This window comes from Cucurbita moschata, unplaced genomic scaffold (genome assembly GCF_002738365.1).
Source record: "Cucurbita moschata cultivar Rifu unplaced genomic scaffold, Cmos_1.0 Cmo_Scf00001, whole genome shotgun sequence".
NCBI lineage: Eukaryota > Viridiplantae > Streptophyta > Magnoliopsida > Cucurbitales > Cucurbitaceae > Cucurbita > Cucurbita moschata.
Window position 1 is genome coordinate 6,468,688 of NW_019268517.1, and position 17,533 is coordinate 6,486,220.

General features: G+C 36.6%; 3 protein-coding genes across 5 annotated transcripts; 2 read left to right on the forward strand and 1 right to left on the reverse strand.

Annotated features, from left to right (window-relative positions):
- Positions 1-854: 854 nt before the first annotated feature.
- Positions 855-6,275, forward strand: LOC111443088 (poly(U)-specific endoribonuclease-B-like). The gene is made up of 8 exons (XM_023080723.1): positions 855-1,041; positions 1,116-1,208; positions 1,313-1,381; positions 2,817-2,867; positions 3,269-3,337; positions 4,136-4,744; positions 5,275-5,346; positions 5,697-6,275. Exons 1-8 carry the CDS (start codon positions 925-927, stop codon positions 5,928-5,930), a joined length of 1,314 nt encoding a protein of 437 aa, XP_022936491.1. The 5' UTR covers positions 855-924; the 3' UTR covers positions 5,931-6,275.
- Positions 6,276-6,369: 94 nt separating this feature from the next.
- Positions 6,370-12,200, forward strand: LOC111443075 (beta-amylase 3, chloroplastic-like). Of its 2 annotated transcripts, none has more exons than XM_023080702.1 (6): positions 6,370-6,848; positions 6,941-7,083; positions 10,029-10,588; positions 10,664-10,874; positions 10,949-11,059; positions 11,209-12,200. In XM_023080702.1, the coding sequence occupies exons 3-6, from the start codon at positions 10,080-10,082 to the stop codon at positions 11,992-11,994; spliced, it is 1,617 nt and encodes a 538-aa protein (XP_022936470.1). In that variant the 5' UTR covers positions 6,370-6,848; positions 6,941-7,083; positions 10,029-10,079; the 3' UTR covers positions 11,995-12,200. The 2 variants fall into 2 exon arrangements, with proteins under 2 accessions (XP_022936470.1, XP_022936478.1); XM_023080710.1 differs by having other exon boundaries at positions 10,065-10,588.
- A 330-nt stretch (positions 12,201-12,530) lies between these two features.
- Positions 12,531-15,863, reverse strand: LOC111443096 (probable serine/threonine-protein kinase PBL19). 2 transcript variants are annotated; one of them, XM_023080744.1, is made up of 5 exons: positions 15,653-15,863; positions 14,724-15,050; positions 14,085-14,345; positions 13,348-13,470; positions 12,531-13,172 (listed from the first exon to the last, which is right to left on the reverse strand). In XM_023080744.1, exons 2-5 carry the CDS (start codon positions 14,841-14,843, stop codon positions 12,696-12,698), a joined length of 981 nt encoding a protein of 326 aa, XP_022936512.1. In that variant the 5' UTR covers positions 14,844-15,050; positions 15,653-15,863; the 3' UTR covers positions 12,531-12,695. The 2 variants fall into 2 exon arrangements, with proteins under 2 accessions (XP_022936512.1, XP_022936503.1); XM_023080735.1 differs by lacking the exon at positions 15,653-15,863 and having other exon boundaries at positions 14,724-15,601.
- Between the last annotated feature and the right edge of the window lie 1,670 nt (positions 15,864-17,533).

Below are 17,533 nucleotides of genomic sequence, written 5' to 3' on the forward strand. Positions count from 1 at the left end.
GAACGTAACATATATGATAGTCATGAATCCCTAACATGCTCGTAATCAAATCATGCGAACATATCTATCGGTACTTACTCATACAATCAACAACATATCAACGTGACTAAGTCCCTAATCACATAATCAACATGCTTACCATATTTTACAAGTTAAAACTTGATTAGAAGCTCAGAAACGCTACTTGTGTTTATAATCACACGACCAACATGTTTACCATATTTTACAAGTTAAAACTTGATTAGAAGCTCAGAAACGCTACTTGTGTTTATAATCACACGACCAACATGTTTACCATATTTTACAAGTTTCAGGGTCGATATTGATAGATGTCGACAGAACAGATAAATAAGAGTCAAATAGGACGAACCAAGACCTACCACACGTTGCCATGCACTCTCATGTGCTTCTCACACGTCTGCCCTCTCTCGGGCACATGCGCGTGAACCTCATGCACCTTCTACGTTCTTGCAAAAACTCAAAATTCTAAAACTTTTTATGTAATACTAATTGTGCCCCTCACATGGAAACTATGATTATTATTTCGTATCGGTCAATCTAGTTCTTATGAATCCGCATAATCCATTCTGTCTGGCCTCCTTTTCTTCAATCCAAACCGGTAAAATTGTTGCCCTCAACTCCTTAAATGAAGCTATCAACACTTAATACGGCCATAGATATTTTGAGGCGATTTGGACACGAATTGAAATCAAATTGGATAAAATAATAATTATACATACATTATTACATCTACCCAGCTGTGTCGGCAGTCCAAAGAACCACCACTCACAATCAGCCACTTGGCACCTTTCCGTTCAATTTCAACGTTGCAATTACCCGCCATCTTTCCAGACCTTACCTTTTATTCAACCACCTCCTTCGCTACTCTCAATTCACTCTCTCTCTCTATCTCTGCATCTGAAAATGGAGGGTTTAATCAAGGGTCTCATAGATGTTGCAATCGGTCACGACGACGACAAGAACAACGAACAATCGGCTTCCCAGTCTCGTGACGAACGATCCAGATCCACTTGGGCTCAGGTACCTCTGGGTTTTGTGATACTGGATTTGGTTTTTAACATGTTTTGTGATGATTTGGGCTTGGGATTGTGCAGGTAGTCACTGGGGAGGAGGATGCGGATCGAGATGGGGGAGATCGGGGACATGATCGGAGACATGGGAATGATTGGAATCGGAGGGACAATGAGGTCGGTTTTGGGCTGAGATTGATTGTGGAATTGAATGTATTTGTGGTTTTGAATTGGACTTTATGTGGAATTGAAATCTGGGGTGTTATTGATCGTTTTTCCAGAAAGAGGGTCGTTCGCGGCGTGAGGAGTGGGAGGTTCAGGGTTCGAGGATTTCTGGTCAACAACAGCAGGTTAGATCTGTTTGCGTCACCATTCCAAGTGTTGGGATCATTTTTTCTCATTGTTATACTACTCTCAAGTCGCTCTAATGATCTTTCCTTCCAATGAGATTTAGGCATTTTGCAAGTTTAGATTCACATTTCAGTTGGGTAATTAATAGGAAGCAAAGAAAATACACTCTTGAATTTATGAGAGAAACTATAAAACTACTTTGAATCTGTAGTTAATGGTTACTAGAGAATGAAGATATTCAAATCTATATTCAACTGTCATTAGAAAGTTGTTACATTGATAATTTTGTAGGAAGCGGGGTTTGGATAAAATTACTGCTTAGCATATGGTATAACAATATAATACCATTGAAAGTGTAGGCCTTGAGCGGATAGAGACTTTTTATTAGAAAATGGCAAACCATGACCAAGCCTTCCCCTCCCACCACCACTCACCCTGATAATGGCAATAACCCCACCTCTGAAGAATAGAACAGTTCCCATCGAAAGAAAGAAGTTCCATAGTGTTGGATGGTAGGTATGGAGCGAGTAGAGTGAAGATTTCAGAGTTTACTGGAGACAGGGTCTTCTTCATAGCTTTACATTGGGAAACTTTGAATTGGCTGTTATGGCCCCTTAATCCCTAATCCTATGGACAATTCTCTACTAATTCTCTTTTAGCAGACATGGGTCGTATCACTTACCTACCTCATTGAGACCTCTTTGTCTAAACCCATATAGAAGGACAACTACCCAAAGAAACTCCAAATTTTCCTTTGGGAGCTATGGCACAGTCATCAATACCAAAAATATTCTCCAAAGGCTTATGCTATTCATGACTTTATCCCCTGGGTGGTGTTCTCTTTGTAAACCTGATGACGAAACCCAGAGTCACATCTTTATATACTGTCCATTTGCCAGGAGATTCTTCCTTTGGCTGGCATTTGGTTTGTCCTACAAATGTTAAGGATTTTCTCATCTCAGTTTCTATTGGGGCACCCATTCAAGAATATTAAGGCTTTGCTGTCATAAATTTTACATCCCATTTGTAAATTTCATGCTTCAATGAATTACATACATACATATATACATACATAAATATGTATGTGTTGTATATTATATGTAGATACATACATATATACATACATATATACATGTATATCGAGTAAATTGTACAAGCTTTGTTATTTCGACCTCTTCTAAGGTCTTATCATTTGATTCTTATCTTGATATCTATCAAGTTGCTTACTCTAGAAAGAGAACTTTTCCCGCAAGTGATGATAAATGCTGCAGTTGCTTGTATTAGAATTTTTTTTTTTTTTGACATTTTCTTTTATTAGATTCAATTACGTGGATTGATGTTTTACTATTTTATCACTATTTTAGTCCTAATAGCAGTTTCATTTCCTCCAATCTGATTGATAAAATGCTGACTTCATATGAAACGTGTGAACAGGGTGAATATGGTAGCGAGCATGGTTACAACAGAGATCAGTGGGCTAAAAAGGTATTTTTCTCTTGTTCTTTAATTTTCTGTGTTTTCTATTCCATGAAATTGATTGGGCCCTTTTTGATCACCATTTGGTTTTTGATTTTTAGGTTTCGAAATTGAAGCCTATAAATGGGGGTTTCCTTGTTTTGATATCTACTTTTTATATATTTTCACAAACCAAGCCATGTTTAGAAAACTAAAAAAAGTAGTTTTTAAAATCTTGTTTTAGTTTATGAATTTAGCAAAGAATTCAAATGTTTTCTTTAAGAAAGATGAAATTCATGGTAGAAAAATAATGTGAAAACATGCACAATGTTCCAAATCTAAAAACCAACTAGAAATAAAAAATAAATTGGTTATCAAACGAGAACTTAGTTCTTTTCACTTATATTTTCTAATGGTATTAACTGGCACAGGAGAGCTCTGAGGAGAACAATGATGGGTGGGAGACTGTCCACAAAAAGGCACCTAGGAAACATCACAAGGTTACTTATCATACGAAAAGTATTTTGACAAATACATGTTGGATGTGTTGTTTTATATGGCCAATTAGTCCATATACTTGCTTGGAAGAGAACTTGTAACAAAATTTCAGTTATTTTATACATTACATTAAAGAGAGCCTTAACGTTATGCAAGATGTCATTGAGTCTGAATGCCTGACTTGGATGGTGTACGAACATAACGATGAAATCATTGGTGAAGCTCTTGAAGTAAGCAATGTTTGTAAGCATGATGATCATGGGCATTTATGATGTTCATTTAGAACTAAAAGTTGATTGTGTTTATTAGTTGATAATTGGGGTGTGCAGTAGCATTAGTTATGGTTAGCAAATCTTGAGTGTGGCATATTTAGCTACAGATGCATAATTAGTCATACCTTTTCCAATCGTACTATCTTTTTTGATTTTTTCCTTTTTTTAGAGCAAGAAACCAAACTTTCATTGAGAAAAATAATAATAATATATAAAGGCATACAAAAAAAACAATCATGTTTAATCTACAAATGGGTGTTCACCTTGGGATCATGCCGTCATCTATGTGGTGGTAGTCTGATGTTTGGAGGATTCAGAGGATTTGTGATGTTTGATGTTTCTATTACAAGATCATGCTTACCATGCATTTCAATTTACTCATTTTTAATTTATAGAAGTGGCATTTTCACCTAGTTTCTGTGCAAGTCGTTTTGATTTTTGAATAGTGGTGAACTTTGAGAGGTTTCATGATAGTTGCTTGGAGTTCAAACAAACTCTAAAATTTACTCCTCTGCAATAAATTTTTAGGTGCAGGTAGAAAATTGGGAAGGATACAAACGGCCTGCCAGTGAACAAAACTATTCTGATGAGGTGGAAGTAGGTGCTGAGCTAGAACCCTCTGAGGACGAGCTTGCTGATTTTGCCCGGGCCTGTAACAAGCTATGGGAACTTGATTTAAATCGTTTGGTACCTGGACAAGATTATGAAATTGATTGCGGTGAAGGAAAAAGGGTCCACGGAAGGGAAGATATGGCACAAGCAAGCCTCTTTAGTTGGGTTAGTGAAGACGTATTTAGGAAGCCAACATTTTCACGTTTTTGCTCTCTACTTGATAACTACAATCCCGATCAAGGGAGCAAAGAAGTTGTGACACCTGAGGAGAAGCAAGAGCAGGCTGCATTCATAGAAGAAATTAGTAGAACTGCACCAATTAAGTACCTTCATAAGTACCTTTCATACAAGGGAGTTACATCCAATGACTATCAAGATTTCAAACGTATGCTGACCAGTCTGTGGTTCGATCTTTATGGTCGGGGTGGAACATCTCATTCCTCTTCTGCCTTTGAACATGTTTTTGTTGGAGAAATCAAGCAACAAGGTGGACAAGAGGTTTCTGGTTTCCACAACTGGCTTCAGGTTAGTGCCTTCCTGAGATTAGCTATCACAGAAGATAATGCTTAAATTTTAAGCTATAAATGATCAATCTGTTTAATATTGTATCTAACCGTTGAGGCCCTTCATGTATTCACCAAGAGCAATAGCAACGGGGCGGAACAAAGAAGGAAAATGTTGCCCTCTTAGCTTGTCTTAGGTTAAAAAACTATATAAAATGGTCAAAATTTTAAGGTTTTCTCTCTAATTTGCTAATTTCCGAATTATATATATAATAAGAAAAGTTAGAAAGTAACATCTTTCTTCATCGTTTGTAAACTCTGGATCCTCCCCTTAAATGGAAATGAACAACTTGGATCAGTTCGTCTTAGAAGACATTTTTAAATTGTGAAGTTGACTGGGTTCTTGTACGTAAATGAATATAACATTTTGTCCACAAATCTAACGAACCTATCATTTTCTTAATATTAGTATTTTCTTTGCTGGAGTTTCCCGAACTTATTATCTTCCTTTATGTCTGACTTTTTTTCCATGTGCATTTATTCCAAATCTAGTTTTACCTTGAAGAAGCTAAAGGGAGTGTTGACTATCAAGGTTATATTTTCCCCAGACGACGTGGCCAGTTTGTAAGTAACTCAACTTCACGGTTTTTTCTTTTGGTGGTATTTGATGTTGAGATGTAAAGAAATAAGTTGTGAATGCCCATGTCATGCAGCATCATTCAGGCTGTTAAAAGAAACTAAATGATCATTTATCATTCAGGCCTTTTGTGGTTACCATACAAGAATAACCTTCATTTTCCTGACATTCTTCAGGCGATTAAATTTGTGTTATTCCATCAAACTTTAGTTTTCATTAGATCAGCCTTTCCCACTTTAAATTCTAGAGCTTGCCTCACTTTCTGGAAGATAAGCATACTCTTCTCTGTAATCTAATCCATGTCTCTTACTTAACTATTTATTTGCTAACCCTGCAGCCTGATTCAGAAACTCAATTGCTTACCATTCAGTTTGAATGGAATGGTGTTCTCAAATCTGTCTCAAGCACTTTAGTAGGAGTTAGCCCTGAGTTTGAACTTGCACTGTATACACTATGCTTCTTCCTTGGCGGAGAGGATAACCATGTTGAGCTCGGACCATATCCTGTTAATATCAAGTGCTATCGGTTAGGAAACAAAATCGGGTCTGTGTTTCCTGTAGCTGAGTCTTGAAGTTCCTTCACTGGGATTAATCCAGTTATTTCGTCTAAATTCAGCCGTATACATCTAAGTAAGGATTGTATCATAGATTTTGAGATAGTGATATCTTTAGAAGGTGACCAAATACTTTGTGATGGAATAACATGATTCTCAGGATGTACTCATTAGTTCCTAGAGGATACTTGAACTTTTGTATTATCACATGGATTTGCAAGGGGTGCCTTCATATCTTCCTTATTTTGTAAATGCTTTGTAACGATACTGAGTCAAGCAACTGATGTTTGCTTTCATTTCTTCCCAAAACTGAATGCATGTGAAACATTATCCAAATGGAGTTGATTCTCACTTTTCCTTCTATATGTATATTCATTTTGTACCTTTCTCTGCATATTGCTACTATGTAATATCAATTCAATTCAATTCAATTCTTATTCTATAACATGGGGAGGAACTTGGATCATATACGGGGTCATCACTCTCTGTGTCCTACATCTCTATGCTAAACATGCACAATCGGTACTTTGTGAACTGACCGATGGTTTCAGTATATTGTATTGTCTTGGAATGTTCAAACCAGGAGATTAAGTGTCAACTTTTTTTGCCTGGAAAGGCCTAATAATGCAGAACTTCCTCTTGTTGATCTAAAATCTTGATTAATTGTTCCTGAAGTTGAAATTTGTTGTTCATTTTGACGAGAGTAACTTGAATGGCTGCCCTAACTAAGAGATGGGAGTATGCAAAGAAAAAAGACAAGACAAAGGGACGTGTAATGTCAATTCTGTCTTGGATACTGTCTAAAATATCAGTTTCACAGAATTCTTGGAGATTGCAAGATCCATAGGATAACTGAGAAATAGTTTCGGGCAAATATCTTCGGAGTTCAAAGATATTTTAAGGGAAAGAAGGTCTTTGTCATACTCCATTTGGAAGGTAAGTTTCATTTCTTTCATATCTTTTTTGTTTAGGAGTTAGTCATATTATTCTTCTTATCTCCATGAAATAGGAAACACTTTTTTCTACAGTTTCACCGATCAACGGGGTTAGTGCACCTGTGATATTTCTCCCGAAAAGTCAACAGCCTATCTTTTATGGGATAGAAGCTAGACAATGAACCTATCGGATCTGTTTTCTAAGGCAAGGGGCTTGAGCGCTAGGTAGTTACAAGGTAAAGTTTATAAATGTTTCATATATGTAGCATACTCCATTAGCTTATGATACTGGAAATGTAGTCTTTTTTCAGTTCATTCAGTTTCATCTCTATGGCCATCTTACTTAGTACATTTTGTTATATTGATCAAGACAATGTTCACTGCGAGAATGATCTATTTCTATTTTGGTTGTAGGTATAATGACTTAAACTAGTATTTGGATGACTAAACCTTTAGCCTGAGAAGGTTGGATTCATAAAATACAGTACTATACACTTGGTTTTGTAGGTGTAACCACTTAGCTTTTTGGGTTCTCATTTGTTTTGTTAGGCTTTTCAGATGGAGACCTTTTAAGTGTTCAATGTGAACAGAGAGAGTTGGTGGTCCAACGAAAACTCCTAAACTAGAGTTTCTACAAGGTCTTGAGTATAAAACTTGTACACTAACATCCCACAAAAAAATAAGGTAAAAACAAACCAAAACAAAACAAAGAAAGGGATGTCTAAAAACAAAATTGGTATCCATTGGAGTTCTTTACATTAGTTTGTTTAAAACATACAAGTGGTCACTCTTAATCTTTGTCATATTTAGAACTTAAGTACCATAAAAATTGGTAAAAAAAAAAGAAGAAAATGTAAATTTGAACTCTATTACACTGATACTATGAAGATGGTAATCCACAAAAAACTATGCCTTGAAATTGAATGAACATGTAATCTATGTCTTCCTTTACCCCAAAATGTTGGTACTTTTTTGGTGGTTGTGTTTACCCAAATTCCTTAGCTCAAAATGTAACCTTAACTTTATTAGTATGGTCGAAAGCTAAACGTGTTTTTCTTGAGTCTAAAATTTGATAATCATTTTCTGGAATACAAGTTTTTTGACTAAAAAATATTATAGGATCAAAGAATTCCATTCCAAATATAGTTTCTTGCTTCCAATTTTTGAGAAACGCATTTATTCTGCAACATTATCAGATGGGACCTTAAAATTTCCAGCCTTAGATCAAAATAATATTTTCTCCCTATCAGGCTATTTTCTTTCCTCCTCATTTTCCTTTTGGCTTTCATGAGAGGGAAAAGGAAAAAGGAAAAAAAAAAACTTGGGAAGGGGATAAGAACTAATGACCTCCACAGGAAAAATCTAATGGTTGGCCTAACAATGACATGGCCACAGCTCAGCATAGTTCTTCTTCTTGTCTAAAAGACTGTACTGTCAAAATCGAAGTTTGGATCTTTCCCAATCCAAGTTTCTGCTTTCCTTTCCAATCCAATTTGCCAACACAATGAGAATCTTTTGGTCTCCATCTTTCAAATTGAACCTCTCATTTTCATGAGTTAGATTAAAAAAAAAAAAAAAAACAGAAAGCCTTGAAATCACTTGAGCACCTCAAGGGAAGAATGTCGTTGTTCTAGCAATAACAGTAAGCTTCTAACAGAGGAGTGAGATGAGAAAAAAGGGGTGGCTCTATTGGCTAAGGCTTGTGGTTTATGGTACGCGAAGGTCGCACGTTCAAAGCGTGTTTGAATCTTGAATGAGTTTAATAAGGGAAACTCATGATGTCTACAAAGTTTGGGCCTTCTGTTGGGCAGGCTAAAAAAAGCTGAAGGTGTGGATGCATTTCCTTGAACCTTGCTCTAATGGGTATCTTTGAAAAAATCTCCTACCAAAAAACAAAATAAGACTAGAAATCTTGCTGCAGATAAGATTTTGATCATATCACCACATTGTGCACGTTGCTCAATATCACTATTTCTTTGGAGCCTATGAAACAAATTTAGAAAGTAACAAGTTCCAATCAGTGGAGCACTGTGGGGATTTTGCTTGGTTTTTACAATTAGAAAACATAAAACCAGGATATGAAAGAAAACTCTTTGTTTCAGCCACATGTGTAAGCTGAAAGATGCCTTCTTCAGTCTTTCTTATCCTAATGAAACCAACACCAATAAAACTTCAATATTCCCAAAGTTTTTTTTGCCATCCACACATAACAGTGTGAAGAAAAGTCCACAAATCACTTTCTTTGTGGGCTTCTCGTAGTTTTGGCCAAGTAAACTTAACAGAGGAAGAGATGTAGTGTTCAGCTTTAGGGAGAGAGAGAGAATTCCACTTTTTCTCTTGCCCTTTTTTGGTCTACCAAAAGGGGAAAAATAATAGAAAAGGGATATCAAAACTCAAAGTAAGATATATTAGTCACTTAGATCTCTGATCTTTGAGAACTCTCAGAGTTTAGCCATTGAAGATGTATTTTTAGAGCTACCAAAAATCACTTAAAAGTTGGAGAGTAGCTAAAAATTAAAGCTTGCACCAGGACAAGTTCAGTTAGCAGGGTATTGGTCCCCAAAAAAATATCAGAAATATTTTAGTAACTTCAAGATATTTTCTCTCTCAATGATCAGATTTTGCAGCTACTTTTTCTGGTGTGAACAGAATCCATTTGAGAAATTTTAAAGATGTAACGTTAGGGAGCAAAGGAAAATGTAGAACATTTATGAACTTGGTTTTGTTTGATCAGAAACTTATGAATATATTCATCAAAAGAAAAAGAACAGCTCGAGGACCGGGTAGAGAGAGGCTTCCAATTGTTAGTAACCTTTAGAAGGAGGCTTCCAATTGTTAGTAACCTTTAGAAGGCTAAGGTGAAAAGATGTTGGATTTGTTAGTTTGAATGGTTTGGCTTGCCTTTGCATTGTTATAGATATGATTGAAATGAAGGATGCATATTGGCATTGTTTATAACTAGAACTTCTAAATTAACTTTTGGGTTTTGATTTTTATAATTCAAAGAATACGGAAGTAAATAAACGCGTAATGTCGAAAACGACTTTGAAAAGGTAAAGCCAACAAGTTTTGATTTTATGTACTTTTTCCTTCTAAACGTTAGCCCACAGCCTTTGTTGTCTCCTTCAAAGTTGAAAAGTGTGTAAACATTTTTCAGAGATCTTTGTTCATATATATGCAGCATCTTCATACATTTCTATACCTTCTCTTTTGTAAGACGTTCTGCTGAAAAATGACTTTAACGTTACGGTCATCGACTTCTTTCATCCATCTGAATGATACCAAGATCATAAAGGCTCCTCTTCTTGAAGATCTCCATGGCATAATCTCCTTCAAGCAAGCGAAGCCACCGAGCTGTCTCCGAATAAGAAATTCCTTACAGGAGATTAAGATGGAAAGAGGTAGTAACAAAATGGAGAAACTTCATTCTCTATCTTTGAATCACCACACAAATGACTTGAGAGTTCCTGTGTTTGTAATGCTTCCTCTTGACACGGTTAGTCTTGGAGGGAGTTTGAACAAACCTCGAACAACGAATGCGAGTTTGATGGCCTTGAAGAGTGCAGGTGTGGAAGGAGTTATGGTGGATGCTTGGTGGGGATTGGTGGAGAAAGATGGACCTATGAAATACAACTGGGAAGGTTATGCTGAGCTTGTGCAGATGGTTCAAAGGCATGGCTTGAAGCTCCAAGTAGTCATGTCTTTTCATCAGTGTGGAGGGAATGTTGGAGATTCTTGCAGGTAACAATCCAAGCAAGGATTCTTTCTCAATTGACTTTGCAAAATTCATTTAACCTTCTCTCTTTTATCTTTCAGCATTCCTTTGCCACCATGGGTGCTTGAAGAAATAAGCAAGAACCCAGATCTCGTTTACACAGACAAATCGGGCAGAAGGAATCCGGAATACATCTCGTTGGGATGTGATTCGTTGCCCGTGCTCAAAGGAAGAACACCAATCCAAGTTTATGCTGATTACATGAGGAGCTTCCGGGATCGATTTCGGGACTACTTGGGAGAAGTAATCATGGTATGCATCTACAATTCATTCAGATCTCTCCTTCATCTTCTTAGTCGCATATTGAAGTTCATTTGCAACTACAGGAAGTTCAAGTTGGAGCTGGTCCATGTGGGGAACTCAGATATCCATCTTATCCAGAGAGCAATGGAACTTGGAGATTTCCAGGAATTGGGGAATTCCAATGCTATGACAAGGTATCCATGATAGACTCAATATACTTATTTCGTATTAATCTCGAACGTATCTGAGAAAAGTGCTAATAGGATCTTGTTACATCAAATATCAAACTAGGGGCTGTTGAGCAACCCGAACTTATGTATGATATGTGTTCTGTGTTGAACAGTATATGAGAGCATCCCTGGAGGCAGCAGCAGAGGCCATTGGAAAAAGAGATTGGGGAAGCAGTGGAGGACCAAATGATTCAGGTCAATACAACCAATTCCCTGAAGATTCCGGATTCTTCAAAAGGACAGGAACATGGAACTCGGAATATGGCAAATTCTTTCTCGAATGGTACTCGGGTGAGCTATTACAGCACGGCGATAGAGTCATATCAGCTGCAAAGGGAATTTTCCATGGAACTGGTGCAAAGCTATCAGCAAAAGTAGCTGGCATTCACTGGCATTATGGAACACGATCCCATGCTGCCGAGTTAACCGCCGGGTACTACAACACTCGACACCGAGACGGTTACTTGCCTATTGCAAAGATGCTGGCTAAACATGGAGTTGTGTTGAACTTCACTTGTATGGAAATGAAAGATGGACAGCAGCCTGGCTATGCGAATTGCTCACCAGAAGGATTGGTTACACAAGTGAAGATGGCTACAAGGGATGCTAAGGCTGAACTTGCTGGTGAAAATGCATTGGAAAGGTATGATATAGCAGCCTATGAGCAGATTTTAGCCACGAGTAGATCAGAATCTGGAAATGGGTTGGCTGCATTCACTTACTTGAGGATGAACAAGGACCTTTTTGAACCCCAAAACTGGAGGAACTTGGTCGAGTTCGTAAAGAGAATGTCGGAAGGTGGCCGGAACTGGAGACTTCCTGAATCTGATTGCTGTGGCAGTGATCTTCGTGTTGGATTCATCAAGGAAAAGAGGATCGAGAAAGTTGTTGTGGTGTAGAGGTGATATCATAGTGTGTTATAGTTGAAGGATAAAAAGGAGAAACGAAAAGAGAATAGGGACACAGTCTAAACTCTTATAATGTTTTTACCCTCATACATGATGTTTGTAATTATCGAGTCTCTTTGTAAAAATGGATCGAGAAGGGATGTATTGCATAAATATAGGCAAGTGAATAAAATGGACAAATCTTCGACAATCCAAAATCACTATGTAAGTTTGTTTTAAAGGAATGATAAAGATTTTGAAATTGTTCATTCTCCAATGCTTACATTTTATAAAGAACTTAAAATACATTTCTCCTAAAAATACTAGCCATCGCGAGGCTCGAAAGCTCACTCTTTTACTAATAAATTCGAGCAACCTTCGAAGTGCAACACTGTGCAAAGAGTTCGAACCAAAATCATTTTGTTGCCTTTTTTCATTTCAATATCAGATTAATTAAGTAGAACTTAAAATGACAAATTTTAAAAAAAAAATCGAAAAGGGTTTTATTCCTATTCTTAAGAGATCGATGCTCGAGATGCTTGTTTATCTCGATAAAATTAATTTTTCATATTTTATATCTATCTTACTAGTTCGATTAATTATCTATTATTAAAAAATTACGATAATTATGCATCACTCCTTAATCATACAGATCCAACACATCCAATCTTACAACCATTCTAGTAGAAGGTCAAAACTTTTCATGCAGAGGATCATACCTTTCCTTGTCGTCTTCCAATCATGCCATGCTTTTGATCAACAAATCTTGGAGATAACACAACGCCATGAGACTGTTGTTTCTGACTACTGCTCGAGCTTGAGCTCGTTTTCTCTTCCGACATTACTAGCGCCTTCTGTAAGCTTTCAACTACTTCTGTCATCGTTGGCCGACTCATTGCATTCTTGTTCAGGCACCGGTCTGCCAACTTTGCAACTTCCCGGGCAGAGGACAAGGAATACTGGTTTCTGAGTCGAGGATCGATTAGCATGGTGAACATACTACTGTCAACTGGAAACTGTCTCACCCATTGAAGAAGTTTCTGCTCTCCCGTGGGGCGGTTTCTATCCAATGCTCGTCTGCCTGTGAGGAGTTCATATAGAACCACACCGAAACTCCATACGTCGCATTGGCTCTTGAGACGGCCTGTTTCAACATATTCAGGAGCAGCGTATCCATGTGTTCCAACCACCTGACAGGCGAAACAACAGCCATTTGAGATAGGGCAATATAGATTCAACCTAAGCATCTAAATCCAGGGAATGAGACGTCTAGTTCGCATCCTGTCACCATGATATATTTCACACGAGACGCGTAATGTAAAAACTTTGAGCAACTAAACTGAACATGAAAGCTACCATACGTACTGCTGTAGAAACGTGTGTGTGATCACCACTTGGTCCTTCTCTAGCAAGACCAAAATCTGAGAGTTTAGGCTTGAAGTTCTCGTCCAATAGCACGTTCGATGATTTAAAATCCCGATATATCACCTACACAAATAAATGTACGAGCAAAAAATGATCAACGAATTGAAATGATAGGATTCCATAAATATATAAATCAGGCAATAGTGAAGGGAAAAAGTTAACAAAGAGAATTATAATCGCTACTCGATGCAGAAAAAGGCCATAGCATCCATCCGGTACTAATATCGGTTCTTTATAGCAAAAGCTTAACGCTTTACCACTCGCAAGCATAACATGTTGGACAGATATTTTGGGATTTCTTTTCTTGTTTTTTTTTTTTTTTTTTTTTTTTTTTTTTTTTTTTTAAATATCCATGACTGTTCGAACTAGCTTGCATGCACTTCAACTATTCTCACGGGGCACATTTGGTGTCCAAGTTAACTTATATGATATTAAATCCTAGGTACGAGACCACGACCGTTTGCACTCAGTTATTTCCAAGGATTTCTATTGCAATGAGATGTTCATAAGGTTGAACCACATTGCTAATGAAACACAATGGTGGGTTGCAAAGATTTGGTTTCTGTTGTTCGTTGGCAAGAAATTTCACCAACAATGTTTAAGCTCAAAAGCTTCCAACTGAAATTCAAAATTAACGATACAGTTACCGAACAAAAGCGAAAGCACATAAATCGAACCTGTGTTTCTAATCCTCCATGTAGATAAGCCAAACCCTGAGCTGCACCAATGCTAATCTCTACTCTTTTCTTCCATGGGAGAGTCGGCGACATTCTTTGGAAAAGATGGTGCTCCAAGCTCCGGTTGGGAAGGAACTCGTAGACTAACAGCCTCTGAATTCCTCTCTCACCATTCTCAGCAGCATAACCCAGAAGTTTAACTAAATTTGGATGATCAACCACACTGAGAAACTGAACTTCAGCAAGCCATTCTTTATGACCCTACACGACAGAAAAACTCGACCGTAAGAAACACTACTACACAAATAAAGAGTGCAAAGTTCAAATGTACTTACTTTTTCATATTAAATGTAATGTTTTATTAGCGAATCTGTTCGGATGGTACATTTTATCCCTTGACTTGAGAAGAACATTCAAATATTCTAAAGAAAACATTAAGAACAAAAGAACAGCCCATAAACTATATGAACAAATGAAAGGACACAAAAATGTCAACCAAATGAAAGTCAGCTGGCTTTCATTCTTTAGAGTACTATGTTGCTTAGCTTAGAGAATATTCTATGCAGCAGATGATTTGAATATTGATAAACACTGATATATGATTAATGACAATGCTTTTAAAATAATGAAGGCAATAACCTGCAAGCTATGCTGGTTGAGTTTTTTAATGGCGACCACAACAGGTTCATCGTTGATAGTTGAGGGCTTAACTCTTCCTCTGTACACAGATCCAAAACCGCCCTCCCCAATCTTCAACATCCTGCTGAAGCCATTTGTTGCATCAATAAGCTCTTGGAGGGAGAAAACCCTCAAATTATGCTCCTTCTCTTTGTATAATTCAGGAATACTCCTCGATGGTAATGAATTTGACGGTCTGAAACCATTTTTGGTGGCGGAATTGTTGGATTTATCCCCTTGGTTCAACTCTGGAGCGGATTTGGATATTCCTTTGGATTTGGATTTCCCCTTTGGATTAAAGAAACACTTCATATCTTTTTAAATAAGCTAATTCTTTCCGACAGAAGCAAGAAAGTCACCAATTCAAAAGGATAGTGTTCATTCGAAAACAAGAAATTCAAAGTAACTAAGAGAGAGAGAGACGGAGATGGAATCAGAGCGAACAAGAACAAGAACAAGAAACCCACGTGAAAGACCCAAAGCCAAAATAGAGAGAAAAAAAGGCGATTATAAAGAAGAAAAGGCAAAACAGAGAAACCTAGTAGACAGTTCAGCAACAGGATGTGAACAAATAAAGAAAACCCAGATGGAATCGGAGCGAAAAAGAGAAATTAAACGTGAAGTGAGTGAAGAAAACGAAAAGAAATCGAAAAGGAATTGCTACAAAAAGCGAAGCAATCGAGCAAATAAGTGGAAAACATAAGAAAAACGCATCAAATCGAAAAGGAATTGCTACAAAAAGCGAACCAATCGAGCAAATAAGTGGAAAACATAAGAAAATCGCACCAAATCGATTGTGAGAAACAGAGGGGAAGATTAAATAATCATAATCGGAGAAAATATCGTGTATGAAAAGTAAAAGAGCGATGAAAAGGACAGAAGTAGCATACCAGATTTTCCACGGCGGCAATGACCGAATGGAAGACCTTTCAAATATGATATCATCAATGGGGTGTTTACGATCATTATAACGTCATATTAACGCGGTGGGTGTTTGTTCATATGTGATGGATGGAACGACTGAACTTTGAACGCACTCATTCTTTTTCTTCGATTCTTCAAACCCTAGAATGGGAAATGGGGACCCTACGGAAACACTGGGGCTTCAAACGCGGTGATTTGGGGATTCATCAACTTTATAAACTTCTCCAAATCTCTTCACTGCATTTTTTTCATTTTCTATGTTTCAATTCTTTTTTAGTCAAACTTCACAAACAAAAACATGTTTTTGAAATTACTTCATTTTTTAAATTTTGCTTTCCGGAAATCTTGGGTCGGCCCGCTCAACCCAACTCTCTCCTTTCCCTAATGAGTTGGGTTGTCGAGCTGTTTTTTTTTTTATTATTTAAAAAAAATACATTATATTAATAACTAAAATCTTATAAAATTCAAATATCAAACATTCACCAATCACAAAACATCAGTAATATCGATTAGATTAGAAACGTAACATATTCTTAATCTTTATAATAATTTATTAAAGTAGAGTGGATTGGGTTGGATTGACACGACCAAGAAAATGTCAACCTGCTGCAAAAGTTCAACCAACCAAATTGAATCAAAATCTAACTCAACACAATGTTTATGGTTTGGTTTAGGTGGGGTAGTTTATGTTGATCGAGTTTTCGGGTCATATGAACATTCATACTAAATTTTTAATAACTAAATAGTTGTCGATAAGTCTAACTTTTGGGACCGTATGAATTCTTTTTAAAAAAGATGTTAGTTTTTAAAATCTCAAGGACGTGTCAACTAAGTTTTTAGATTTTAAAAAATTGGCCTTATACTTTCGAGTATCTTTAATAGTTTTTGTGAATTTTGAAACTTTCAAATAGACCAAAATGCTCGTGGTCACATAATCAAAAGTTTAACTTAGTATTTTTTTGACGTCACAAGTAATCGAACTCGATTTCACTAGTATTCTTAGTTTTAACTTTCAATTTGGTGAATTTTAATGGATATTTATCATTTGTTCTTTTTTAAATTCATTCGGCTCGAGTGATACTGTTCAACTAATAGGAACAAAGATGGGCTATCATCATCTCCTAATTGTATTAAGGCAATTTAATATAATGGGTCAATAACTCTTGAGTTCGGTAACATTTAGAATAGAATAATTTAAATCTTAAATCTCTTGTTAAGATCGAGTCATCTCATTTTAATACAAACTTTTAGATAAAATAATTTGCATTTACAAAATAAAAGAGTCGTGGAAGAAGGATCGTAATATCTTCTTTTCAATTACATCGTGATGTATAAGAAGCAGTTGATTCTCGTTCCAAGCTCATATTTGTTTAAGTTGGTCCACTATTTCCTCCCATTTTGCGACCTCCATTTCATTTTTTCCTTTTGCTAACATTTGAGTTTGTGATTGGTTCTATTGTTTTAACAAAACCGTGTAGAGTCATAACACTGCATTAAAGATGAAGTTAAAATGCATAGAAATCATCTCACCAGAGCTTAAAAATTATCTACGAAATAATCCGTCTTTTAACCTTGATATCAACTTACTGGATTAACATCAGTCCACCTATCGTTCTAAGCATACTATAAAGTATTGTAAAACGTCTTCTATCCAACCTTGTACTCTTATGACAACACAATTCATGCTCGTAGATGAGATGAAAGAAATTCAATTGTCTAATGCGATGTCTAATACACGGGATTGGTTCTTCACACTTAGAATATTGTTAAGTAAGTGACCTAAAGTGATCAATAATTGATGTTGGGAGGTGGTGATGATTGTCAACATTAGGAATGTACATCCAATC

Bases quoted from the DNA above. Each gene is read 5' to 3' on its own strand.
- LOC111443088 (XM_023080723.1), top strand. From the start codon at position 925: ATGGAGGGTTTAATCAAGGGTCTCATAGATGTTGCAATCGGTCACGAC. The intron at 1,209-1,312 runs GTCGGTTTTGGG...TCGTTTTTCCAG, and splicing joins GGAATCGGAGGGACAATGAG to AAAGAGGGTCGTTCGCGGCG. The intron at 5,347-5,696 runs GTAAGTAACTCA...CTAACCCTGCAG, and splicing joins CCAGACGACGTGGCCAGTTT to CCTGATTCAGAAACTCAATT.
- LOC111443075 (XM_023080702.1), top strand. From the start codon at position 10,080: ATGACTTTAACGTTACGGTCATCGACTTCTTTCATCCATCTGAATGAT. The intron at 10,875-10,948 runs GTATGCATCTAC...TTGCAACTACAG, and splicing joins ACTTGGGAGAAGTAATCATG to GAAGTTCAAGTTGGAGCTGG. The intron at 11,060-11,208 runs GTATCCATGATA...TGTGTTGAACAG, and splicing joins AATTCCAATGCTATGACAAG to TATATGAGAGCATCCCTGGA.
- LOC111443096 (XM_023080735.1), bottom strand. From the start codon at position 15,074: ATGAAGTGTTTCTTTAATCCAAAGGGGAAATCCAAATCCAAAGGAATA. The intron at 14,346-14,723 runs GTTATTGCCTTC...TCTGTCGTGTAG, and splicing joins TCAACCAGCATAGCTTGCAG to GGTCATAAAGAATGGCTTGC. The intron at 13,173-13,347 runs GTACGTATGGTA...TTCGCCTGTCAG, and splicing joins ACACACACGTTTCTACAGCA to GTGGTTGGAACACATGGATA.